The 24,580-nt window shown below is 39.8% G+C and overlaps 1 protein-coding gene across 2 annotated transcripts in view; it reads right to left on the bottom strand.

The window, feature by feature from the left end:
* Positions 1-3,958: 3,958 nt before the first annotated feature.
* LOC105463732 (fibrinogen like 1) overlaps positions 3,959-24,580 on the bottom strand; it is a 66,811-nt gene continuing 46,189 nt past the window's right edge. For both annotated transcript variants that reach the window (XM_071068575.1, XM_011710986.2), the window contains 5 exons: positions 14,869-15,028; positions 14,526-14,623; positions 8,492-8,580; positions 8,123-8,310; positions 3,959-4,316 (listed from right to left, as the gene is read on the bottom strand). In XM_071068575.1, coding sequence (XP_070924676.1) covers positions 4,157-4,316; positions 8,123-8,310; positions 8,492-8,580; positions 14,526-14,623; positions 14,869-15,028 — 695 coding nt within the window. In that variant the 3' untranslated portion in view covers positions 3,959-4,156. The remainder of the gene's footprint in view (positions 4,317-8,122; positions 8,311-8,491; positions 8,581-14,525; positions 14,624-14,868; positions 15,029-24,580) is intronic.

The following is a 24,580-nucleotide window of genomic DNA, read 5'->3' as shown; positions in this document are numbered from 1 at the left end:
ATTACAGGCGTGAGCCACCACGCCCGACCCTTGTAAATTCTTTACTAGCAATGAGGAAAGAAAAAGAAAAAGTAAGTACATAGGATCTTGATTTTGATGCTATTTTTAGACATTGATTTTGTAGGTTCCAATATTTTGATATTCATAGAAATAACCAGTGGCCATAAGTTCTGTAATATCAAATGAAGTAGCACTCTTCTATGGACTATACACTTTACATTCATTTTATGGTTTCTTTTTTTTTTTTTTTTTTTGAGACGGAGTCTCGCTCTGTTGCTCAGGCTGGAGTGCAGTGACGCTATCTCAACTCACTGCAAGCTCCGCCTCCCGGGTTCACGCCATTCTCCTGCCTCAGTCTCCCGAGTAGCTGGGACCACAGGCGACCACCACCACGCCTGGCTAATTTTTTGTGTTTTTAGTAGAAACGGGGTTTCACTGTGTTAGCCAGGATGGTCTCGATCTCCTGACCTCGTGATCCACCTGCCTCAGCCTCCCAAAGTACTGGGATTACAGGCGTGAGCTACCGCGCCTAGCCACATGGTTTCTTTTTTACTTAGTTCTTCAATCAGGCAGTCAAAGAACGTTCGAGATCCTGTCATGTGTCAGACACTGTGTGGAGAGTTGGAGATAAAACTGTCAACAAGATGAATGCAGCCTCTGAAATAAAGAGTTTGTAATCCAGTGGATTCTCTGTTCATGCAAGGCTTCTTGCATTTCTTCTACACTTTGCTCTATCAAAAAAAAAAAAAAAAAAAAAAAAAAAAAAAAAGGCATTCAAGGCATTCAAAACACTCATAAGTTTGTTGACCTTAAAGTGGAATCAGCTGATACAAATTAAAAGCATTTTGCATTTCAAAAAGTGATAAAGCCTAATAAATAACTCACTAATGGTGAAATTTTGGAGACATTTATTTTAGGCTGAAGTCTTCCTAATTCAGAAAAAATCAGTCCAAATTCTCTATTTTACATCCAAACTCCTCAAAAGACCTATCTACATTCTGTCTTTTTTTTTTTTTTTGGAGGAGGAGGAGTCTCACTCTGTCGCCCAGGCTGGAGTGTAGTTGCCCAGTCTCGGCTCCCTGCAACCTCCACCTCCCCAGTTGAAGCAATTCTTCTGCCTCAGCCTCCCGAGTAGCTGGGACTACAGGTATGCATCATGATGCCCAGCTAATTTTTGTATTTTTAGTGGAGATGGGGTTTCACCACATTGGCCAGGCCGGTCTCCAACTCCTGACCTCAGGTGATCCGCCCACCTTCGTTTCCGAAAGTGTCGGGATTACAAGCGTGAGCCACTGCGCCAGGCCCTAATCTATTCTCTCTAACTGTTTTTATTTCCTGGCCTAGAGCTCCTTACCATTCCAAATGGATTTAAGAACACAAATAACGTTATCACTAACTCCAATGATCTTTCATTAGAACTTCTCTTCCATTATTTTATGGCATTTAAAATTTTTAAAATCACTCCTTCTGCATTGAAAACTATTATACTGAGGTTCGACACCATAATTTGTTTAGCTCCCGTCCCACTTCTCTGTGGAATCATTTTTTTTTCTCCTTTAAAATCTTTTCTTCTTTTGATCTCATAATTGTGTGAGTTCTTCAGGCTACTACTTGAGCAATTAAGTCCGTATTTAAAATTGTCACTGATGATCCATTATTTATAGCTTACCAACATGTGCTCTATGGAACACTGTTTCCACAAGACCACACTGCAAAACAATCAAGAACCCTGGCAAACATTTCTCCTTTGCCTGCACATTCTATAGACATCATAAAAATAAATCTTCTTTTTCCTGATCATACTTCCAGACGGAGTGAACATATGAAACAATTCTGACCAACAAGGCATAAACTGAAGTCTGTTGACCCTTCGCTTTTCTTACTGCTTTTAACGTGAACTCAAAGTGGGAACTGCAGTAGGTAATTTGCAATTTTGAAGGATGGGCTAAATGAATTGCAGCATCAGACTGCACGCTGCCCTGAACATAGGACAGCAACTGCTTACCTCCTGAGTTCTCACTATGTAAGATGAATGAATCCTTATTTGTTTGGACTTCCATCATCAGGCGATTTACACCTTGCAGCAGAGCACACTCTTAATTAGATATAAAAATGGTACAACCGTATGTCCTTCTTGGAACTTCAGAATGCACATTAGAAAATTAGAGAACTGCGAAATTCCCAAGAGAAGAAACCTGTGGAATTCTGTTGAGTATGTCATCTCCTGAATTTATTCGATCAAGCAGCCCTTTTCTTTTTTCTGTACTAAACTCCCAGTGTCTCACAGAACTACGGCTCTCTAGCTTTTTGCTTTTCCAAGTGTAATTTCTAGACCAGCAGTATCTGCATCATCTGGAACCTTGTTAGAAAACCCAAATATTAGGCTCCATCCTGGAATTAGAGTTACATTTTAACAAGTCTTAGGTTGATTTGTATGATATTAAATCTGAGAAGTGCTGCATGGGAAACGCTGATTTAGGGAATGAAGGACAACTAACCTTAATATCCTTATGTGGTCTATGATTTCAAAGGCATCTGTATCACAAATGCCTGCTTCACAAATCATCACACCTAGTTCTTATTGAACGCTCACTCTGTGCGAGGCATTATGCTAAGTGTTACACTTTTATGATTCTCAAAGCAACCCTATGAGGCAGGTACTATTGTAATCACTATCTTGTAGATGAGATAGCTAAGGCTCAGAGAAGTCAAGTTGCCTACCCAAGGTCACATAGCTATTAAGTGGCAGAATCCTTGGCTTAAGGATTTAAGGATCACTTAACTATATTGGCTGTCTAACCTTTTGTTCCCAAGCACTTTCCTGCTCTGTGTACTTTACACACGTGATTCCCTCCGCCTGCAATATCTCCCCACGTACACCTTGTTAAAAGGTCTCAGCTCAAAAAGTCAGTTGTTCTGGGAAGCTTTTCTGATCTCCTACCCCAAAGCCAGGTCAGATCCTCCTGGTATACATTTCCCAGGCACATACCTTTACTTCATATGTATCAACTTTTAAAATTATGTATATTTTGTGTGGACTTGAACTCTCTGTGCTTGACACGTAGTTGGCACACAAATATTTTTTAGAGTATCTTTTTTTTTTTTTCCTGAGATGACGTCTCACTTCGTTGGCCAGGTTGGAGTGTAGTGGCACGATCTCAGCTCACTACAACCTCTGCTTCCGAGGTTCAAGCGTTCTGCTGCCTCAGCCTCCCAAGTAGCTGGTATTACAGGCTCACACCACTACACCCAGCAAATTTTTGTATTTTTAGTAGAAATGGGATTTCATCACATTGGCCAGGCTGGTCTCAAACTCCTGGCCTCAAGTGATCCGCCTGCCTCAGCCTTCCCGAGTGCTGGGATTACAGGCGTGAGCCACCGTGCCCAGCCTTTTGGAGTATCTTTTACTCTCATTTGAAATGTTCTCTCCCTACTCTGCACCAATCCAAAATCTATCCAGAAGAAGCTATAGGATGGTGGCAAAACATTTGATTTCGCATCAGAAGACTTGAATTTGAGGTCTTGTTCCCCTACTTTGTAACTTTGAGCAGTCACAAAAACTCAGACCCACTAATTCTCAGCTCTGTTAAATGGAGATAATAATAACCTCACAGGATTGGCATAAGAATTAAAATGAGCCCTGTGAGAGAAGTGTGTAACCTACATAAACTTCCTAAAAATACAAGTAGTGTTTTGTAGTGATTAAGATCCCATTTTGTGCTTAAAAGTTTCCACTCTGTAATCCAAAACCTGAGTTCAAATCCCAACTCATAATATTAACGGTCTCTGCAGCTGATTCGGCAATCCATTATTTGCTAGATTTTGTCATGTGTTTTGCCAATTGCATTCTTAATTTATTATTCATTTATGCTTATATATCCTAAGCCATGGTATATAATCTATGCTTTTTGTGTTTTGTCTGACATAAGCTTGTATCAGAGCCTTTTGCACACAGGGATTCAATAAATATTAATACAATCTATGTTTATTTGGTGAATATAACATATCTGCTGTACTGAAAGTACATTAAGTAACAAAGGCAAGCGAGAAGAATGATCACAACAGTTATGATTGCGCATGGTATGTTCAGAATGAGTATTTTTCAAATCACTTTAAACAAAGCTGAATTGCAGAAATGAAAGCCCAACAGCAACAATTAAATGACATTTGGAATAAAATCATTCGGCCTAATTTTCATAACCACAGATTTCAGAGAATACCACCACCCATGCCAAGTGTACCAGACAATCCCATTGTCTGTTTTAGCCGTGTAGGGGCCAGTGTAGTATAAACCATTCAGGTTTGCAGAGTGACACCTAGTGGAAGGAGGGGAGAGGAAAAAAAAAAGAAAACAACAATCAGACTGGAAAAATATTGTTCAGAAACTCTTTTATTTTGCTAGCAAATACCCAAAACTTTTGAACTACGAATTCTGCCATTTTTCAGACAAGTAAATATTTACTAGTTTCCAAAAGCTGAGAAATGTCTACAATAGATGGATATTGTGTTTTATTTTTTATTTTTTAATTTTTTTAAATAATAGAGACAAGGGCTCTCTATGTTGCCCCGACTGGTCTCGAACTCCCGAGCTCGAGCAATCCTCCTGCCTCAGCCTTCCAAAATGCTGAGACAACAGGTGTGAGCCACCGTGCCTGGCCTCAGAGATGGGTATTTTAAACTGGTGAGTTTTACTGCCATAACAAATCTGAAAAAACAACCCAGGCCACTCACAGTGCATTGAAAAATAAGCATTTCAATTTCTGATTGCCTTTAAATGAAAAATTAAAACAAGCCAACAAAAACCAATCCTTGTAACCTCCAGCCTTACGACCTCCTGACTCAGAACAGTGTTAATCTCATACTTAGCAAGAGCTAAGGTGAGTGTCGGCAAAGTAAGACGTGGGCAAGGTACTCTACGGCTGGCTTTCCTGGATAATTTGCACTCACACGTTCGTTCATCAGCTGCTAAGACTTAGCTTTCGTAATTCAAACTCCCTCCCTCCTCTTCTTTAAATTGCTAGCATATCAATTCTTTTAATCTCAAGGGTAAGCAAACAAAACCTAAACCACCATTTAAAGTTTTCCCACCCATCAACCAATAATCATTTTTTCCTAGTTGCTGAGTTAATTTTTTACATATATTGCACCAATCTAGATAAAATGGTTAGGTTATCGACAATAAAAAATGTTTCTTTCCTCCTCTGGAGTCTGTAAATTTTGTCCTTGATATGTATAATTTACATGTAAGAGTATGCAATAAGTTTATGTGTGTTATTATGAAATTAATTACCATATACTTCTTTATTGATACAATTAATGAAAAGATGTCAGAATTAGGATAGAAGGAGAACATTCACGAGAGAGTTCTGAATATCTATGGAAAAACCCAAATTATTGAATCAAAAAAGCACATAATCTACCCATAAAGGCTGAGTGGCTGGCTTGAATCACTTATCAGCCTAACGATCCACTCCTACTGAGTATTCTCAGAGTCCTCCTAGTTTAAATGGATGTAATTAATTGAAAATACGTACGTTAAGTCTGCACATGTCAAAGCCTACTGTGTTTTTAAAACAGCATGGAAAGTAATGTTACAAAAGAAAATACTGTAAATTGAGTCTCCAGAATATATATTTTGGCATATATTTGTCTATCTAGAGATATCTGCTAACTGTATTTTTATATTTGGTCTATGATTTGAATCCCATTAGGAAACTAACTCTGTGATCAACATAAGAAACCTTCACTATTCTGAGACAAGTTTTCCAGCATCCTTTAATTTTTAGAACAGCCTGGATTTGAAACTAGATTGGGGGATGATTGGGGTTCCCTTGGTGAAGGAGTGGCTGTGAATGCTCATGTGAAATGCTACGCTAACAAAGACAAGACATCAACACACAGTGATTAGTTTGCTATATGGAAAAAGAACATCTTATAGGTGGGTGGTATTTATGAAGTGCCAACATTTCATGTAAATTAGAAGAACTATGGAACAGAAGAAAAGCAAGAGTAAAAAGGAAGAAAAGATGATAGTCAAACTCACTAATAGTAGGCATGGTAAAAGTAGCACCAAGTTTCTAGAACAATCTACTTTCTCTTTCTTAATGCCTACTGATTTTCCAATTGCACAGCCTTATCAACTCCTTTGATTCCAAGGATAACGCAGTCTCCTTGGGTGGCTCCAGCCAATGAATTGCCTTTCTTTGTTCTCCCTGAACCCATATCTTTAAAGTTAGGTAAATCATTCCTTTGCCCACGTTAGTATGTATGGTAGTTTTCATTCAGATGCCTGAGAAGCCAGTCAGCTGGATAAAGTACATGGGTTTGATCTCATGATACTATTAGTAATTATTTCTGTATATGGAATTCTTTTCAAAATCAAACATTGTTGATGCTTGCAGACGACTTCATGAATTACACGTAAGTTTTATGTCATGGTAACTTACAAGGACAAGGGGGAAAGAAAGGAGGAGTAGGAACAGGTGAAGAAGATGGTTTTTTAAAATAACAGGAAAACCACTAAGGAAAAGACTATCATCACCTCCAATTTGCAAAGCAGGAGAGAGAAATTTGTTTCTCTCCTTCACACTATTGGAAATACTCCAGTTCCTTTACAAATGATCAAATATTAAATGGACTCAAAATTTTTTTAAAAAAGCAAAATACAGAAAAAAAAATGACTATTTTTACAACCGCAGTAGTACTCCCTTATCTGTAAGGAATACATTCCAAGACCCCTAGCGAATGCCTGAAACTATGGATAACACCAAATTCTATATACCGATACTATGCTTTCTCAGTCTGATAACTGAAACAGCTACAAAGTGACTAACGAGCACATAAAGAAAATAAAATTTACTAAACTGAAGGACATCATATAGATTGAAAAGAACCATTGAGTACTAATTGTAGTAAATGAAAAGAAGACTGCAACAGTGTATGTCACTGTAAAATTTCAGAACACTAGGGGGAAAAATCTTGTGGGTGTAGTAAGGGCAAAAAAATTTATAGTAGTTCTCTGTTTTTTCCTGTAATATACTACCTATAATAAAGTTAATTTATAAATTAGGCACAGTAAGAGATTAACAATAACTAATAATAAAATATTATGACTATATAGCAATATGTCAGCATTACAGCTCTTGGGCTTTGGGACCATTATTAAATCAAATAAACATGATTCGAACACAAGCACTCTGAAATCGCAACACTGGATCTGATAACTGAGACTGCTACTAAGTGTCTCGGGCAGGGAGGCCTTTCAGTGTGGAGACGCCAGACAAAGGGGTGACCCACCTCCTGGGCAGAATGAATCCAATGGTGTGAATCTCTGCTCAGAATGACGTGCGATTTAAAACTTATGAATTAGGCTGGGTGCGGTGGCTCACGCCTGTAATCCCAACACTTTGGGAGGCCAAGGTGGGAGGATCACATAAGGCCAGGAGTTCGAGACCTGCCTGGGCAACATGGCAAAACCCCATCTCTACCAAAAATTGAAAAATTAGCCCATGTACCCCAGAAATATATAAAATATTTTGTATCAGAAAAAAAAGAAGCAAATATGTACAATCAAAAATGGAATGAATTTGCTGCTAAAGTAACACGAATGTATTCAGTCAGAGGGTAGAATTAGGTTTCAGGATTATTGTTAAGGAAATTTTTGTGTTGGGAGAGGCTTGGATTCAATGAATTAATGAAAGCCATAGTGATTGAAAAGTAGTACTCTACAGAAACATTATAGCAATAACAGTGGCTCTTTTGTGTGATATGGTCAGGTGAAGAACTAGTTGGTTATTAGGATGCCAAATATTCTCCTTATGTATAGATGCTCTCTCTTTCTTTGTGTGAATTTGTGGCCTTCTATTTATAACTCATCCATAATTCAGTTTGCAAATGATCTTTGTAGAATTAATAATTTATTTCTATGACATTTAAACTTTACTAATGTTCACAATGAACAAATCCTCAAAACTACTTCATTGCTGAAGAATTCTAATGATTACTTAGTAATACTAATATTATAAATAAAGACCAACATGACCATACATATTATATTGATAATTAATGCCCATCAATGAGAAATCATCAACTCCATTACGACTATGCTCATAAGACATCAAACCTGTTAAACCACCAGCCAGACTGATCTTCTTCTGCGCAGTTCCCGTCATAGTTGTCATGATCTCTGTCCCACGTGCTAAATTTCATTCTTTGGTGAGTAGCCCACCACTGCACCTCAGGATGAAAACTCCCCGCAAGGGAATCTCCAGCTGTTCCAGAATATTCCCCAATATTCAGCTCATAGAAATTCTAAAGAAAAAGAGCAATTTCTAATGTCAGTAGAGTTCCTCTATGGCCATTTTAAAATGAAGTTTATTTCATAAACAAAAGAACAGGCTCTATTGTGTATTTTTATTTCCACTGACTCCAGGGTTTTATTGCACATTTTAAGCATTTATTTATGGTTTTACTTATTAGAAAATTGTAGTACCTTTTCATCTCCAACTTTGAAATTCTTATATTGTGCATAACGGCTATTTTTTTCAAAATCTGCAAGGTCGATTTTTAAAGTGTAGTCTTCTAAAAATGAAACAAGAAATTATAATTTTTAAAAATGCGTGACATGACACGGACTACAGCGGATTAAAAATAATTCACAGCTCTATTTTACTTTTACCATTTCCTTTGGCCAAGAACCGGTTTTCAAGGATTAAACAGCGACTCCATTGTATTTATAACATGAACATTTTATCGTGTAATGTATTGTAAGAAAATGATGGATACAATATTAAATTTAAAAAATGTCTACTAGATCTCTCAGAGGTAAAAGCTAGTGCAATTCTCTTAATAATGAACAACAGAAAAAATAAGTCATTACTTAAATCAATCTAACAATGAAAGGACTGACGTTTTTACGTTTAATAGTTTGTCCTCTTTTTCTTGATTTCAGTAAGAATGTTGATCTTGAACGTAAATGGCAACTATTAATGACATCCTGTAATTTTTTTGTAGCTGAGCCACTAGGTTTGTAAAATGTAGTTGCCATTACCTGCATATGCCCGAACTTGGTTATTTTCCTGATAGCATAAAAGATCAGCCAGCAAACCCTTTAAGAATAATTTGAGGAAGAAATACGAATCCTAATTGTTATCTGAAAACCTTCCTTTGATAATAGCTCATAAGATCAAGAGACTAACATCAAAGTTTATAGAGTGGATGTCATTGGAGAATTTCAGAGACAACAAGGAAACATTCTTGAGAAATGCTGTACCACCAATATTCTCAATGGCGGAGATGATGATAATTACTGGAAAATACACTAACATCAATGACTCTGAGTAAAAAGGTATTTCTGAAGAGTTGATATCTACGTGTAAAAGCATTTTAAGAATACAATGGGGCCGGGCACTGTGGCTCACGCCTGTAATCCCAGCACTTTGGGAGGCCAAGGCAGGCGGATCATGAGGTCAGGAGATCAAGACCATCGTGGCTAACATGGTGAAACCCCGTCTCTACCAAAAATACATAAAAAATTAGCCGGGCGTGGTGGCAGGCACCTGTAGTCCCAGCTACTCGGGAGGCTGAGGCAGGAGAATGGCATGAACCCGGGAGGTAGAGCTTGCAGTGAGCCAAGATTGCTCCACTGCACTCCAGCCTGGGCAACAGAGCAAGACTACATCTCAGGAAAAAAAAAAAAAAAAAGAATACAATGTATTGGGTATATATTCACTTTTATATATGCTAAAGAATGATATATGATGACAACAAATCTCTAAACATTAAAGATATACTTTAATGACTGTAAAAATTCTAGGTGATAAAAGAGCATTACGTTTTTAAAATGATTAAAATAGTTGCTACCTTCAAGTAATCTTTTTGTTGTTGTTGTTCCATTGTTTGGAAATAACAAAGACTGCCTTTTTCAGAAACAGAACTCTTGTCTGGGGCACTGAAGGTTATAAATCAAATTATTAGATCATATGTGTTCTATCCTCCTACTTTGATAAATAAGATATAACAATGACCTGTAAGGTCAGGTTAGAATTTAGAGCCTCACATTCCTTGGAGTTTCAAGCCAGACCATGGAGGCACCGGGAAAGAGAGTCCCTGAATAGTCCTACCACCTAGGTCGCATCTATGGTTGGCCTCTTCTGTCTTCCCATCCCCATCTCCATCACTTATAGCAAAGGGCTTTGGATACCCTTGTGGACATCCAAGGCTGCATATCCAAGCTCTATTCACACCCAAGGTGGGTGGATTACAGGGTCAGGGGATCGAGACCATCCTGGCCAATATGGTGAAACCCCGTCTCTACTAAAAATACAAAAATTAGCTGGGCATGGTGGTGCATGCCTGTAATCCCAGCTACTCAGGAGGCTGAGGCAGGAGAATTGCTTGAACCCGGGAGGCAGAGGTTGCAGTAAACCGAGATTGAGCCACTGCACTCCAGCCTAGTGGCAGAGCGGGACTCCATCTAAAAAAAAAAGGCTGTGGGGCAGGGAATGCTGGATGCCTCGTGACTGGAGTCCCTTTAAGAGGGGATTCGGGCCTCTCTTGGGCTTGTTAATTTAGCACCACAATTTCCTTGCCCCAGGGAGCTCTCTCAAGGTGGTAAAGGTCATGTGAGACAAGACTGTAGAGTGTATAAGAGCAGCAAGGCAGGCTAAGTCAACTGTCTTTAAAAATACTCTGTTACAGGCCAGATGCGGTGGTTCACACCTGTAATTCTAGCACTTTGGGAGGCTGAGGCAGGCAGATCACTTGAAGTCAGGAGTTTGAAACCAGCCTGGCCAACATGGTGAGACCACCGTCTCTGCTAAAAATACAAAAATTAGCTGGGTGTGGTGGTGTGCGCCTATAATCCCAGCTACTCAAGAGGCTGAGGCATGAGAATTGCTTGAAGCAAGAAGCAGGGGTTGCAGTGAGCCAAGGCAGTCCAGCATGGGCGACAGAGCAAGAATCTGTCTCAAAAAAAACAAAAAACAAAACAAAACAAAAAAACCTCTATTATAGAAGAGACATAGAGTCTCAGTTTTTTGGCTAACCATTTAAATGTCTCTGTGCTCAGTAAGTAAACAAATTACATTTACCATTTCTAAATCAATTTTATGGCCACTACTTGTAGTCAAGATTTATGTAGTGGGGATAAAGCCATTCCCAGAGGTAATTCATTAGCCATAATGCTCTCATAATTAAAGAATGCAGAGACAAAAGCACTGCCTATTGTCTGGGTTATTGGGTTACATGATTGTGGGCCTAGGTACTGAAAAATACATTTTTACTGCCATGAGATTAGCCAGCCTGAGTACCAAGTTGAAATATGAACGGGAACAGGTTTGTTGGCAAAGTTCCTCTGGGCAAATATGTACATCATAATACCTTGAAAAATAATAAGTTTGAATTTCATATATTTAGAAAGAGCCAAGGGTTACTGCTCTGGGGTTTTCATAGTTTCAATAAGAAACCAGACAAATATCAACGTGCAAATTAAACAGAAGTTGGTATGGCAAATTTTATGTATCTGGCGTAAAACACTTAAAACTAGAATAATAGATATGTTGAAGGAAAGGAAGCCTTATATACATTTGGAGAGCACTGATCATAAGAAGGACATATAAAGAAAGTATAAGGTTTCTAGGATTACTCATCCTGTCTAATGTTTATTATTCTAGTGTCTCAAAGAACTTTATAACCATAATCCTACTACTATAAATATAGAAACACCAATAGCTTCCCAGAACTTGGGTGGAAAAAATGAACTCTTGTTTTATTTTAATTTATTATTATTATTATTATTATTATTATTAGAGATGGAGTCTCACTCTGTCATCCAGGCTAGAGTGTATTGGCACAATCTCGGCTCACTGCAACCTCCGCCTCTTGGGTTCAAGCAATTCTCTTGCCTCAGCCTCCTAAGTGGCTGGGATTACAGGGATGAGCCACCATGCCTGGCTAATTTTTGTATTTTTAGTAGAGACAGGGTTTCACTGTATTGACCAGGCTGGTCTCAAACTCCTGGACTCATGGGGTCCACCTGCCTCGGCCTCCCAAAGTGCTGGGATTACAGGTATGAGCCACCATGCCCGGCTGTTTTATTTTTAATGCAATTGCAGTGTAACTTAGCATGCTTTCTTGGGCATTACAGTTGCCTTTTATGAAGGATTCAGGATAAGACTTGAGTGGGACTGATGGTAATCTCAGACTACAACAGAGGTAGGGAAGATAATGGATTGGAGCAAAAGAACATGGGAGACAGAAGCTTGGAAAATTTGTTATCAAAGCAATGACATTTTAGACAAATATGAAACTCTAAAGATAAGAATTTAAAAGTATATAGGGAGAATTGTCCAGATGTCTGCTATTTACTTTGAAATATATATACAGAAAAGATGTATTGATGGATGGACTGAGTAATGGGCAAATGGATAGACACGTAATAAAAACAAGCAAAGTAAAATGTTAATGTAGGATACAGGTGATAGGTTGAAACTTCTTTCAAATTGATTGCATCTTTGAAAAAATTTCAACATAAAAGATGAGAGGTATGTGGAAACATGGACATTTCATATATTATGGTATTTTATTGGAAAAATAGCGCCAGTTCCCCAATTTTTCACCTCCCTCTCATAATATGTCTTCGTAACTCCTCCCATTGTTTATTTCCTTTTTAAAAAAAGTCTGAGCTGCCCCTGTAATTTGCTTTCACCAATAGAAGAAAAATGATTCCGTGCCAGTTCTGAGCCTAGATCTCAAGAGATTTACATACATCCACTCTTTTTTCTGGAACCCTGCGTGTGCTACAAGACCAAGTCCAGGCTAGCCAGCTGGAAGATGAGAGACCCTATGGAGCCCGGTGGAATCCTTCCATCCTAGAGCAGCAACTTCAATCAGGAAGTTGATTGCACATTCATAAGCAAGCCCAGCCATGATCAGCAGAGCCCAGCCCTGATCAGCAAAATCACCCAGCCAACCTGCAGATTTGTGAGAAGTAATAAATGGCTGTTGATTTTAAGCCACTAGCTTTGAAAGGGGATTGTTACACGGTATTATTGTGACATTCGATAACTGATACAGTATATATAATCTTCAGGAACTCAAGGCATCAAAAAAGTATATGACATTTTGTATCTTTTTCAGAAATAGAATATCTATATATTCTATATAGATATATAGATATATAGTGATATATATGATATATATCTATATATCTAATATATAGTGATATATACCTATATATTAGATTATATATTATCTATATAGTGATATATATCTATATATAATATAAAGTGATATATAGCTATATATCTAATATATAGTGATATATATCTATATATCTAATATATAGTGATATATATATCTATATATCTAATATATAGTGATATATATCTATATATCTAATATATATAGTGATATATATCTATATATCTAATATATATAGTGATATATATCTATATATCTAATATATATAGTGATATATATCTATATATCTAATATATATAGTGATATATATATCTATATATCTAATATATAGTGATATATATATCTATATATCTTATATATATAGTGATATATATATCTATATATCTTATATATAGTGATATATATATCTATATATCTTATATATAGTGATATATATCTATATATCTAATATATAGTGATATATATCTATATATCTAATATATAGTGATATATATATCTATATATCTAATATATAGTGATATATATCTATATATCTAATATATAGTGATATATATATCCATATATCTAATACATATAGTGATATATATCTATATATCTAATATATATAGTGATATATATATCTATACATCTAATATATATAGTGATATATATCTATACATCTAATATATAGTGATATATATCTATATATCTAATATATAGTGATATATATCTATATATCTAATATATAGTGATATATATCTATATATCTAATATATAGTGATATATATCTATATATCTAATATATATAGTGATATATATCTATATATCTAATATATATAGTGATATATCTCTATATATCTAATATATAGTGATATATATCTATATATCTAATATATATAGTGATATATATCTATATATCTAATATATATAGTGATATATATCTATATATCTAATATATATAGTGATATATATATCTATATATCTGATATATTTAAGCTACTGGCTTAAAATCAACAGCCATTTATTACTTCTCACAAAGTATAGATATATATATCTATATAGACTATATCACTATCTATAAATATCTATATATCTATATATATAGATATTTCTCATACATATATATGAGAAAACAATTCCCCCAACCTAATTCTAGTTTTTTTTTCTGTTGCTAATTTTAGGCAGCCACATTTTACATTTGGGATTATTGCCCAAAAGTTATCACTACCATCTGTAAATCATAGCAATTATTGAATTAGTTCCATTGCCTATAATTTGGTAAAAAAAAAAATTGTAGTGTTGTTTTTATTGTATTCCAAATAAATTTGACATCATTCAAACCTTACCTTGAGTGGTCAAGAAGTGAAGATTTTTATTGCCCAGCCAATATTCACCATGTTTTTGGACAAAATTTCCAAAGCCATTTTCATAGTCATTCCATCCTCTAAAAAATGTAAAGTGGAAGCTGATTTTAGCAAACTCCATTTGTGGTACCAAAGTGAGCACCACCCACCCCATGCTACCACCACCCCCAATATTTTCTTGATTTGTTCATTCATTTTCAGTATTCTTGTTTAGAGAGAATGAAATTCTGTCTTATTAATAGACTTCAGGATATGATCAAAACATTTGACTTATAAATCTCACATTTGCTGCTACAAATAAATTCTTATGACATAGTGAGCACACCTGTTAAAGTTCTCGCTGCCATCAGATCGTCTCTGAATTACAGTCCATCCTCCTCCATCGGACATGTCACAATAAACAGCAAATTCTGCTGGGCTCTGGAGAGGTTTGATTTTGTAAAATCCACTGAGCTTATATCCATCATTGAAAATCTCTGAACAATCTGTTTTTAAAACAAGGTAATATAATATTCATTATATGTCTTTTTTTCCCCTTGCGGAGCCTCTGAATGAGACTATTCAATATCACTGGAGACGGATAACACATGGTATAGAAATCAGCGTTTTAAAATTGCATCTTGTACATCTTCCAGTGGATATGAGGAAAGTTTTCTTTTCTTGGCTACTAGTTACCACCTGAATCTGTGATATAATCATGGAGGAAAAAAAGGGAGTGAAGTAAGAATCTAGTTTTTTGTTTGTTTCTTCTTTTTTCTTTTACTTTTTTTTTTTTTTTTTTGGTAGAGATGGGGAGTGTCTCTATATTGCCCAGGCTGGTCTTGAACTCCTGGCTTCAAGCAATCCTCTTCTCCCACCACAGACTTCCAAAGTGCTGGGATTACAGGTGTGAGCTACCACGCCTGGCCTAGTCCCTAATTTCTGAGTTTTGTTAAAAAGCAAGTTATGTGTAATCTGTTAACAACAGTATATTTAGGTGGAACTTACAGTTTTATCAGACGGAATAGTAAAATTTATGTCACCCATGAATCTAAAAATGAAAGCAGAAATATTAACACCAAACAACTAAGTTACTACAGGTTATCTTGACTTAGAGCATGAGAAACCATGCTGGACATCTGAAAATGAACCTGAAATAGTAATCTTCTCAAAATCTTATAACCTCTTAGCCTCATTAGATTTTTTATTAGCTCACTGAAGTTTCTAAAAGTCCATACATTCTTAGATGTTTTTGCTAAAAACGGCAAGCTTCTGCTATTTGTTTCATCCCTTAATTCTTTTTTGCTGTGGTATTTCTTTGAACACTGAAGCAAACATGCTACCCCTTTGTCACCAAAGAGTGGTATCTGTTTCTTTCTTTTTTTTTTTTTTTTTTTCTCCTTTGAGACAGAGTCTTGCTCTTTCACCCAGGCTGGAGTGCAGTGGTGCGATTTCGGCTCACTACAACCTCTGCTTCCCAGGTTCAAGCAATTCTCCTGCCTCAGCCTCCCGAGTAGCTGGGATTACAGGCATGTGCCTCCACACCCAGGTAATTTTTTTGTACTTTTAGTAGGGATGGGATTTTGCCATGTTGGCCAGGCTGGTCTCAAACTCCTGAGGTCAGGCAATCCGCCTACCTCGGCCTCCCAAAGTGATAGGATTACAGGTGTGAGCCACCACACCCTGCCAAAAGGTGATACCTGTTTCTTAAGCCACCTGAGGGTGATGTAAATTAATACCCATTGGGTCTCACCTAGGTTGATCTGTACAGACTTAGAGAATGTGGCAAATAGAGACTTCTCTATTGTTTAGATGCATAGCAAACTGTGTTTTAGGATGAATGAAGTAGTGGCCACTATAAACAGATAGTCTTAAGAAGAGCCATCTACAAACATTTCAATAAAAATATTATGACATCATCAACTTACACTTTTACTCCTGTCGCTTTGTGAATTTCCTTTTAAAAAATTTTTTTTCTGATTGGATAATTCCATTCTTGTAGTATATTTTAAAGTTCTTTTTCATGTTCATTGTTTTGATACTAAGTTGCCGAATGTATAACTCTCTCGTTTTGTTACAGATAAACCATATTGCACATTAAGTAGGTTGAATAGGCCATAGAAATCAGAAGAGAAAAGAAAAGAAAGAACCTTGGTCATTTCATAAAGCCTTCACATGGCTGGGACTGATCATATACTACTGCTTTGGTGAGATGTTTACCTTTGTAATGATTTAGACTTTATTCATATATTTATTTTCAACATTCAGAAGCACAAGTGTTCAAATACATGCTAAATTACAAAAAGGATCCTGTTTTGGCGATTAAACAAGAAGCAAAACAATGAGAAAATGACTATCTAAAATTAGTTCAATGCTGTTACAAGGTTTACATCATGTAGTCAAGTGTATAGCACAAAACTTTTATTAAAGTAAGCAGATTTTAGCCCTGTTTGGAAGAAGCTTTTTGCTTACATTTAATTTCCTACCGAAGAGCTGAATACTAAAGACTCACAAAGGTCAAACTCTTTTCCAGGCAAATATGGAAGTGATTAGCTATAACATTTGCCTCTGGAAAACTTAGTGAATATAGAGGTTTCAGCCAACATTTTCTGCTTGTTATTATTTTATGCTAACTGCGAGTTTGTTATTTTTTTGGTCTTGTTTTTAAAATTTTCCTTCTCCCCAGAAGAAAATGCCAAACACAATTTAAGAAAAGCTTTTGACTGATAAAAACAGTAACACAACAACAAAACCCCCAACAAGTAAATAAACATTAAAAAAGCAAAAAAGCACCAGTAGTTCAACTTGCTTATAGCTAACAGGTTAAGAAGCCTGCTTCGGGAAATGTGACTTAAACTGTAACAGCAGAAAGTTTGAAAAACGTAGAATTTAAGATATTAACTTGATATTTAAAATGGTGATTTTCAAAATGTTCGGACCCATTCAACTCCCTGTAGAATCAGTAGAAGAAAAACAAGGTTAAAGAGCTTTGTGTTCATGGGAGTTTTTTTGTTTTTTTTTTAAGAAAAAGAATTTTGAATATTTACATAATATTAGAGTGAGGCCAAGGCGTCCTGCCTTCTGTTTTGACGAACACTGTATTAAACTGGGTGATGTGCCTCCTTTCTCTGATCATGCAGAAAGCAAGCTATGTTGGAAGGCTGAATGTTTAAGCTCATAAAGTGACATGACAACCTGCCAAATGGGCTTTTTCCTGTTGTCTCAGGATGGTGGCTGAGGCTCAACACTGAGAACCGAAGGCACGAAGTACCCCACATTCTAAACACAAAAAGAGGTCAGCTGCCACTCCCCAGAGCATGCTGGGATATGCCAGAACTGGCCCTGCTACTGCCATCCTCACCTCTAGGCAACATAAGGAAAAAAATATAAGGATAAAGGAAGGTGGGTACATAGTAAGTGTATGTATTTATTGGGGTACATGTGATATTTTGATACAGGCATGCAATGCATCATCATCACATCATGGAAAATGAGGTATTCATCCCCTCAAGCATTTATCCTTTGTGTTACAAACAATTCAGTTTTGCTCTCTTTGTTATTTTTAAATGTGCAATTAAGTTAATTGCACATTGACAGAATGCAATACTCTTGTAGGGTAGAGGGAGTGGGCTCTCTCCCTTGAAAACAAGGATATAATAACGTCCATAGATAGCTGGCATTCATTGAGTACTTCTTTTGCTCTACTGTGTTAAATATATTAACTCATTTAATTTAATTAATTAATTAATTTGAGAGACACGGTCTCATTGCTACCCAGGCTGTAACAGAGTGATTGTGAGTGGCGCAATCATAGCTCACTGCAGCCCCAAACTCCTCCTGCAAACCCACCGAGCCTGGCAATTTGCTGTTGTTGTTTGTAGTATTAGGATCTCGCTCTGTTGCCCAGGCTGTTCTTGAAATCTTGGCCTCAAGTGTTCCTCCCACCTTGGCCTCCCAAAGTGCGGGGATTATAGGCATGATTCATGGCACCTGGGCAAAATATATTTACTAATTTTAATATATTTTAATCCTCACAACAAATACATAGCATTCTTATCACTCCCATTCTCCAGATGGGGAATACGGGAAACACAGAGGTTACGTAATTTGCCCAAAGGCTGCAGCTAGCAAGATTTGCAGGTGGACTTTGAAATCGAGCTTCAGAGTAAACACCTTAGGCCACTTTGTATCCTGCCTCAAGACACTCATGCAGATTGGGGGCTCCTGCAGAAGGGGAGACGGTGGAGCAGTGGTCTTGTCAACTGAACAGTGGTGGTGATGTCAGATTTTTGTCATTGCCACCAGTTAATATGAAATTGATACAGTAACCTTTGAATTCATAATTCACTAGCATCCACATGCTTAAAAAAAGATAGTTTAGGCCGGGCGCAGTGGCTCAAGCCTGTAATCTTGAAAGGACACAAAGATAGATGTGTACCCGCCCCCCCCCCGCTACACCCTTTGTTCTGCTCTCTAATCTTTGCACATACCAGAGATTTCGTAAGTTCTGTGAGTACCTGTTTTTCTGCACGTACCAGAGATTTTGTTTTGCACATACCAGAGATTTTGTAAGTTCTGAGGCAAGGTCACAAGACGTGTTTAAGATAAACTCTTGCTGCCATAAACCTGCTCTCCCGCCTCAAAGGTTGAACCGAAATATCAGAAATGGCGGGAACCAATCATAGTTAGCCAAATCGCCTTGTTCAAACACTAGCCAATCATATATCTGATTTGTATAATAACTCTATGCCCACTTTTCTTAGACTATATAACACTGCTCGGAGCTCAGTGGGGGAGCTCTCCTGCCCGTCTCGTTTCGCGAGCGAGTGAGAGTTCCAGGTTCGAACCTGTAATAAAGATCCTTGCTGCTTAGCTTTGACTCTGGACTCTGGTGGTCTTCTTCGGGGAATAAACGGTCTGGGCATAACAAATGGGGGCTCGTCCGGGATTTCCCCCAAGCCCACCAGACCCCCAAGTCAATGGATCTTAATCTCTGGGTAAGCCGGCTTTGTCACTGTCTCTGTCTTTATCTCTGTCTGTCCCCCTGAAATTTCGCGAAACCTGTAATCCGTAATCTGTATTGGTCTGTTCTGTAAGTGGCACGGTCTTGGCGGATGCGCTAAAAGACAGCCACTCGGGACTGGTGGGAGATGTCCCCCAGTGCCCATCTGGGGGCCTCCATCCTTGGTTGCCCCGTCTGACTCAGGTCGGAAGTCCGACACACGCTCGCAAAGGCTCATCGTTTGTCACTGTCTGTCCGTTATTGTTAAGTGTTGAGTTTAAGTCCAAAACGAAACATAAAACCTTTTCTTCCCCTTCCAGGACCGGACCTGTCGGATACTTCCCTCTGCTTCACACTCATTTTCGTCCCTCCTTCTCTTTGTAGGAGCAGTCCAAAGATGGGCAACAACCAGAGCATGCCGCTCTCACTCCTTGTTACCAATTTCAAGGATGTGAAGGCTCGGGGGCATAACTTAAGTGGAGAACTAAAGAAAGGAAAGCTAGTTACTTTCTGCCATTCGGAGTGGCCCTCTTTCGGCGTAGGGTGGCCCTCCGAAGGAACTTTCTGTCTCTCTATTATTACTAAGGTAAAAACTAAGATTTTCCTGCCAGGGCAGTCAGGACATCCTGATCAAATTCCTTATATTCTAGTGTGGCAGGATCTTGTGGAAAACCCACCGCCCTGGGTAACTCCATTCATCCCTGAGCCCTGCAAGGTCCTAGTAACGCGACCTACAAGACAAAGGACTCCCTCTGCTCCCTCGCCCCCTGTGCTGCTGGACAGCCAGGACCCCCTAACGTTAGAACCCACTCTTCCCCCACCGTATCCGCGCCTTGTCCCGAAGGACCCATTCCCCCAGGGTGGTGCTTCCATAGAGGGAAACCGAGAAGCGGAAGCTGCCGAGAGCGAAAGTAACCCGGGGGGGGCCGGCCGGCCGAACGCGAGGCCGCGTACTGCGGGACCAAGCTTCCCGACTCCCTGACTCCACCGTAGCCCTGCCTCTCAGAGAAATAGGATCGCTCGATGATACCGGGCTTTCCCGTCTCATATATTGGCCTTTTTCCACTAGTGATTTATACAATTGGAAGTCCCAAAATGCTCGGTTCTCCGATAATCCCAAAGATCTAACCTCATTGTTAGACACTGTCATGTTTACTCACCAGCCGATCTGGGATGACTGTCAACAGCTCCTCCGAATCCTGTTCACAACGGAGGAGCGGGAAAGAATCCAAGTTGAGGCCAGAAAGCTGGTTCCAGGAGATGACGGCCAGCCAACTGCAAATCCTGACCTCATTAACGCGGCTTTTCCTTTGACCCGGCCCAGATGGGACTACAACATGGCAGAAGGTAGGGGACGACTGCCCATTTATTGCCAGACTCTAATGGCGGGTCTCCGGGCTGCAGCTCGCAAGCCCACCAATTTGGCTAAAGTATATTCTGTGTTACAAGGTAAGACAGAAAGCCCCGCTGTGTATTTAGAGAGATTAATGGAAGCTTTCAGACAGTTTACCCCTATGGACCCAGAAGCATCGGAAAATCAGGGTGCGGTAGTAATGTCCTTTGTAAACCAGGCAGCACCAGATGTTAAAAGAAAACTCCAGAAATTAGAAGGTTTAGAAGGAAAGCAGATACAGGACCTCCTTCAGATGGCTCAGCGAGTTTATAATAATAGGGATACTCCAGAAGAAAAACAGTTCAAGACAACCAAAGAAATGACCAAAGTCTTAGTAGCAGCTTTCCCCCAGGCAGGAAATGGCCAAAACAGAGAGCAGAAAAAGCAAGGCTCTAGGCAAGGATTAAAAAAAGATCAGTGTGCTTATTGCAAGGAACGTGGCCACTGGATTAAAGACTGCCCAAAGAAACGGAGACCAGCTAACCCTACCTCTGTACTCGTTACCCAGGACTCTGACTAGGGAGGACAGGGTTCGGACCCCCTCCCCGAACCCAGGGTAACTTTGCAAGTGGAGGGGTCCCCAGTTCATTTCTTGGTCGATACTGGGGCGGAACGCTCAGTCCTAACCAAACCAATTGGAAAAATGTCTAAGAAAACATCCTGGGTGCACGGGGCCACAGGCATCAAAAATACCCCTGGACAACCCAGAGGACTGTGGACTTAGGAACAGGAAAAGTCTCCCATTCCTTCCTAGTCATCCCAGAGAGCCCCTGCCCTCTACTAGGGAGGGACTTGCTGACAAAAATGGGGGCCCAAATCCACTTTGAGCCAGAAGGGCCCAAGATAACCGATTCCCAAAACAGGCCAATATCTATCCTGACTGTCACCTTAGAAGATGAGTACAGACTCCATCAAGAGCAAAAGCCCCCCGATCAGGAAATTGACTATTGGCTCCAGCGTTTCCCTGAAGCGTGGGCAGAAACTGAGGGCTTAGGGCTAGCTAAACATCGACCTGCCATATTTGTGGAAGTTAAGCCAGGGACGGACCCGGTTCGGGTTCGGCAATATCCTATGCCCCTGGAGGCAAGAGAAGGAATTACGCCCCATATCCGCCGACTCCTAGACCAGGGAGTCCTAAGGGCTTGCCACTCATCCTGGAATACTCCACTGCTACCTGTACGTAAACCCAACAGTACAGACTACAGGCCAGTACAGGATTTAAGAGAAGTTAATAAAAGGGTCATGGACATACATCCCACTGTGCCCAATCCATACACCCTTCTGAGTGCCTTACATCCCGAAAAACAGTGGTATACCATTCTTGATCTAAAAGATGCTTTCTTCAGCCTTCCTCTGGCTCCCAAAAGTCAAGAACTCTTTGCATTTCAATGGACGGATCCTGAGAGGGGCATCAACGGTCAGCTAACATGGACCAGGCTGCCACAAGGGTTCAAGAACTCGCCAACCCTGTTCGATGAAGCCCTTCATGAAGATCTGGGTGAGTACCGGCGGCAACACCCTGAAATAACTCTTTTGCAATATGTTGATGATCTCTTAATAGCGGCCAGGTCCCCGGAAACTTGTGTTCAAGGGACTGAGGACCTCTTGAAGACTCTGGGGGAGCTAGGCTACCGAGCCTCAGCAACAAAGGCTCAGATCTGCAAGTCGGAGGTAACTTATCTGGGGTACCTATTAAAAGGGGGGCAACGCTGGCTAACCAAAGCCCGAAAGGAAACAGTCCTACGTATCCCTAGACCCCAGTCGACACGGCAAGTGAGAGAATTCCTGGGGTCAGCAGGGTTCTGTAGGTTATGGATACCTGGATTTGCTGAGTTAGCCAAGCCCCTATACCAGGCAACAAAGGAACGGCAGCCCTTTAATTGGACGGAAGAGGCTGAGCTGGCCTTTCAACAGATCAAAACTGCCTTGTTGTCAGCCCCCGCGTTAGGGCTCCCTGATGTCTCCAAGCCCTTCCACTTATATGTGGATGAAAGTAAAGGTGTTGCAAAAGCCGTGTTAACGCAGTACCTAGGCCCCTGGCAGAGGCCAGTTGCCTATTTGTCAAAGAAATTAGATTCAGTGGCTGCCGGCTGGCCAACCTGCCTCCGGATAATCGCGGCAACCGCCCTAATGGTCCAGGACGCTGATAAGCTTATCATGGGGCAAGAGTTGCGCGTTACCACCCCGCATGCCATTGAAGGCATCCTCCGGCAGCCGCCGGACCGATGGATAAGTAACGCCCCGCTCACCCACTATCAAGGACTGCTGTTAAACCCCCTCAGAATAACTTTTCTGCCCCCAACCTCTTTAAATCCTGCTTCACTGCTGCCAAATCCAGACTTGGACGCCCCGTCCCATGAGTGCACTGAGATACTGGCTCAAGTGCATGGGGTGCGGGAGGACCTGCAAGATCGTCCGCTCCCCGACACAGAACTCATCTGGTTCACTGATGGCAGCAGCTACGTCCACCAAGGCCAGCGGTATGCAGGAGCGGCTGTAACATCAGAGACTGAGGTAATCTGGGCGGAACCCTTGCCTCCAGGGACATCGGCCCAAAGAGCCGAACTGATAGCACTCACACAGGCCCTCACCCTAGGGGCAGAGAAAAAACTAACAGTATACACGGATAGCCGCTATGCTTTCGCTACTGCACACATACATGGTGCCATCTACAGAGAGAGGGGACTATTAACAGCTGAAGGCAAAGAAATAAAACACAAACAAGAGATCCTAGCTCTATTAACTGCTTTGTGGAAACCAAAGAAATTGGCTATCGTACATTGCCCTGGGCATCAGAAACCAACTATGCCAATTGCTCGAGGCAACTCCTTAGCCGACCAAACCGCAAGGAGCATAGCAAGAGCTCCCAGTCAGCTACTCGCACTCCAGCTCCCTGATCCTGGCCCAAGAAATTTGCCATGTTTTCCCGACTATACCAAACAGGATCGTGAATGGATGGACACGCTTCCCCTAAAACAGGTTCAAAATGGGTGGTGGACTGATATAAATGACCAAACCATCCTACCAGAAAAATTAGGACGGCAGGTGTTGGAACATATCCACCGGACAACCCACCTAGGTGCCCGGCGAATGATAGACTTAATCAGGCATGCCAAGTTCAGAATCAGGCGTATTACTGAATTGGCCAGCGATGTCACAACAAATTGCAAAGCCTGCCAACTGAACAACGCTTGCCCCCAAACCCAGACCGCCGCAGGAAATAGGTATAGAGGAACTAAGCCTGGCGTCTATTGGGAAATAGACTTCACTGAAATAAAGCCTGGAAAATATGGGTATCAGTACTTACTTGTCTTTGTAGATACTTTTTCAGGATGGACAGAAGCGTTCCCAACTAAGAGAGAAACTGCTCAGGTTGTAGCAAAGAAAATTTTGGAAGAAATCCTCCCCAGGTATGGCTTTCCCGTCCAGATAGGGTCAGACAATGGACCAGCCTTCGTTGCTAAGGTAAGTCAGGATTTGGCTTCCATTCTTGGGGCAAATTGGAAATTACATTGTGCTTATAGACCCCAAAGCTCAGGACAGGTAGAAAGGATGAATCGGACTCTAAAAGAAACTTTAACTAAATTGACCATGGAGACTGGCACTAATTGGGTAGACTTCTCCCCTACGCTCTGTTCCGGGCCCGAAATACCCCTTATAGAC

Source organism: Macaca nemestrina, chromosome 8 (genome assembly GCF_043159975.1).
Source record: "Macaca nemestrina isolate mMacNem1 chromosome 8, mMacNem.hap1, whole genome shotgun sequence".
In the NCBI taxonomy this organism is placed as follows: domain Eukaryota; kingdom Metazoa; phylum Chordata; class Mammalia; order Primates; family Cercopithecidae; genus Macaca; species Macaca nemestrina.
The sequence above is the reverse complement of the archived record's forward strand: the minus strand, read 5'-3'. Positions and strand labels throughout refer to the sequence as shown.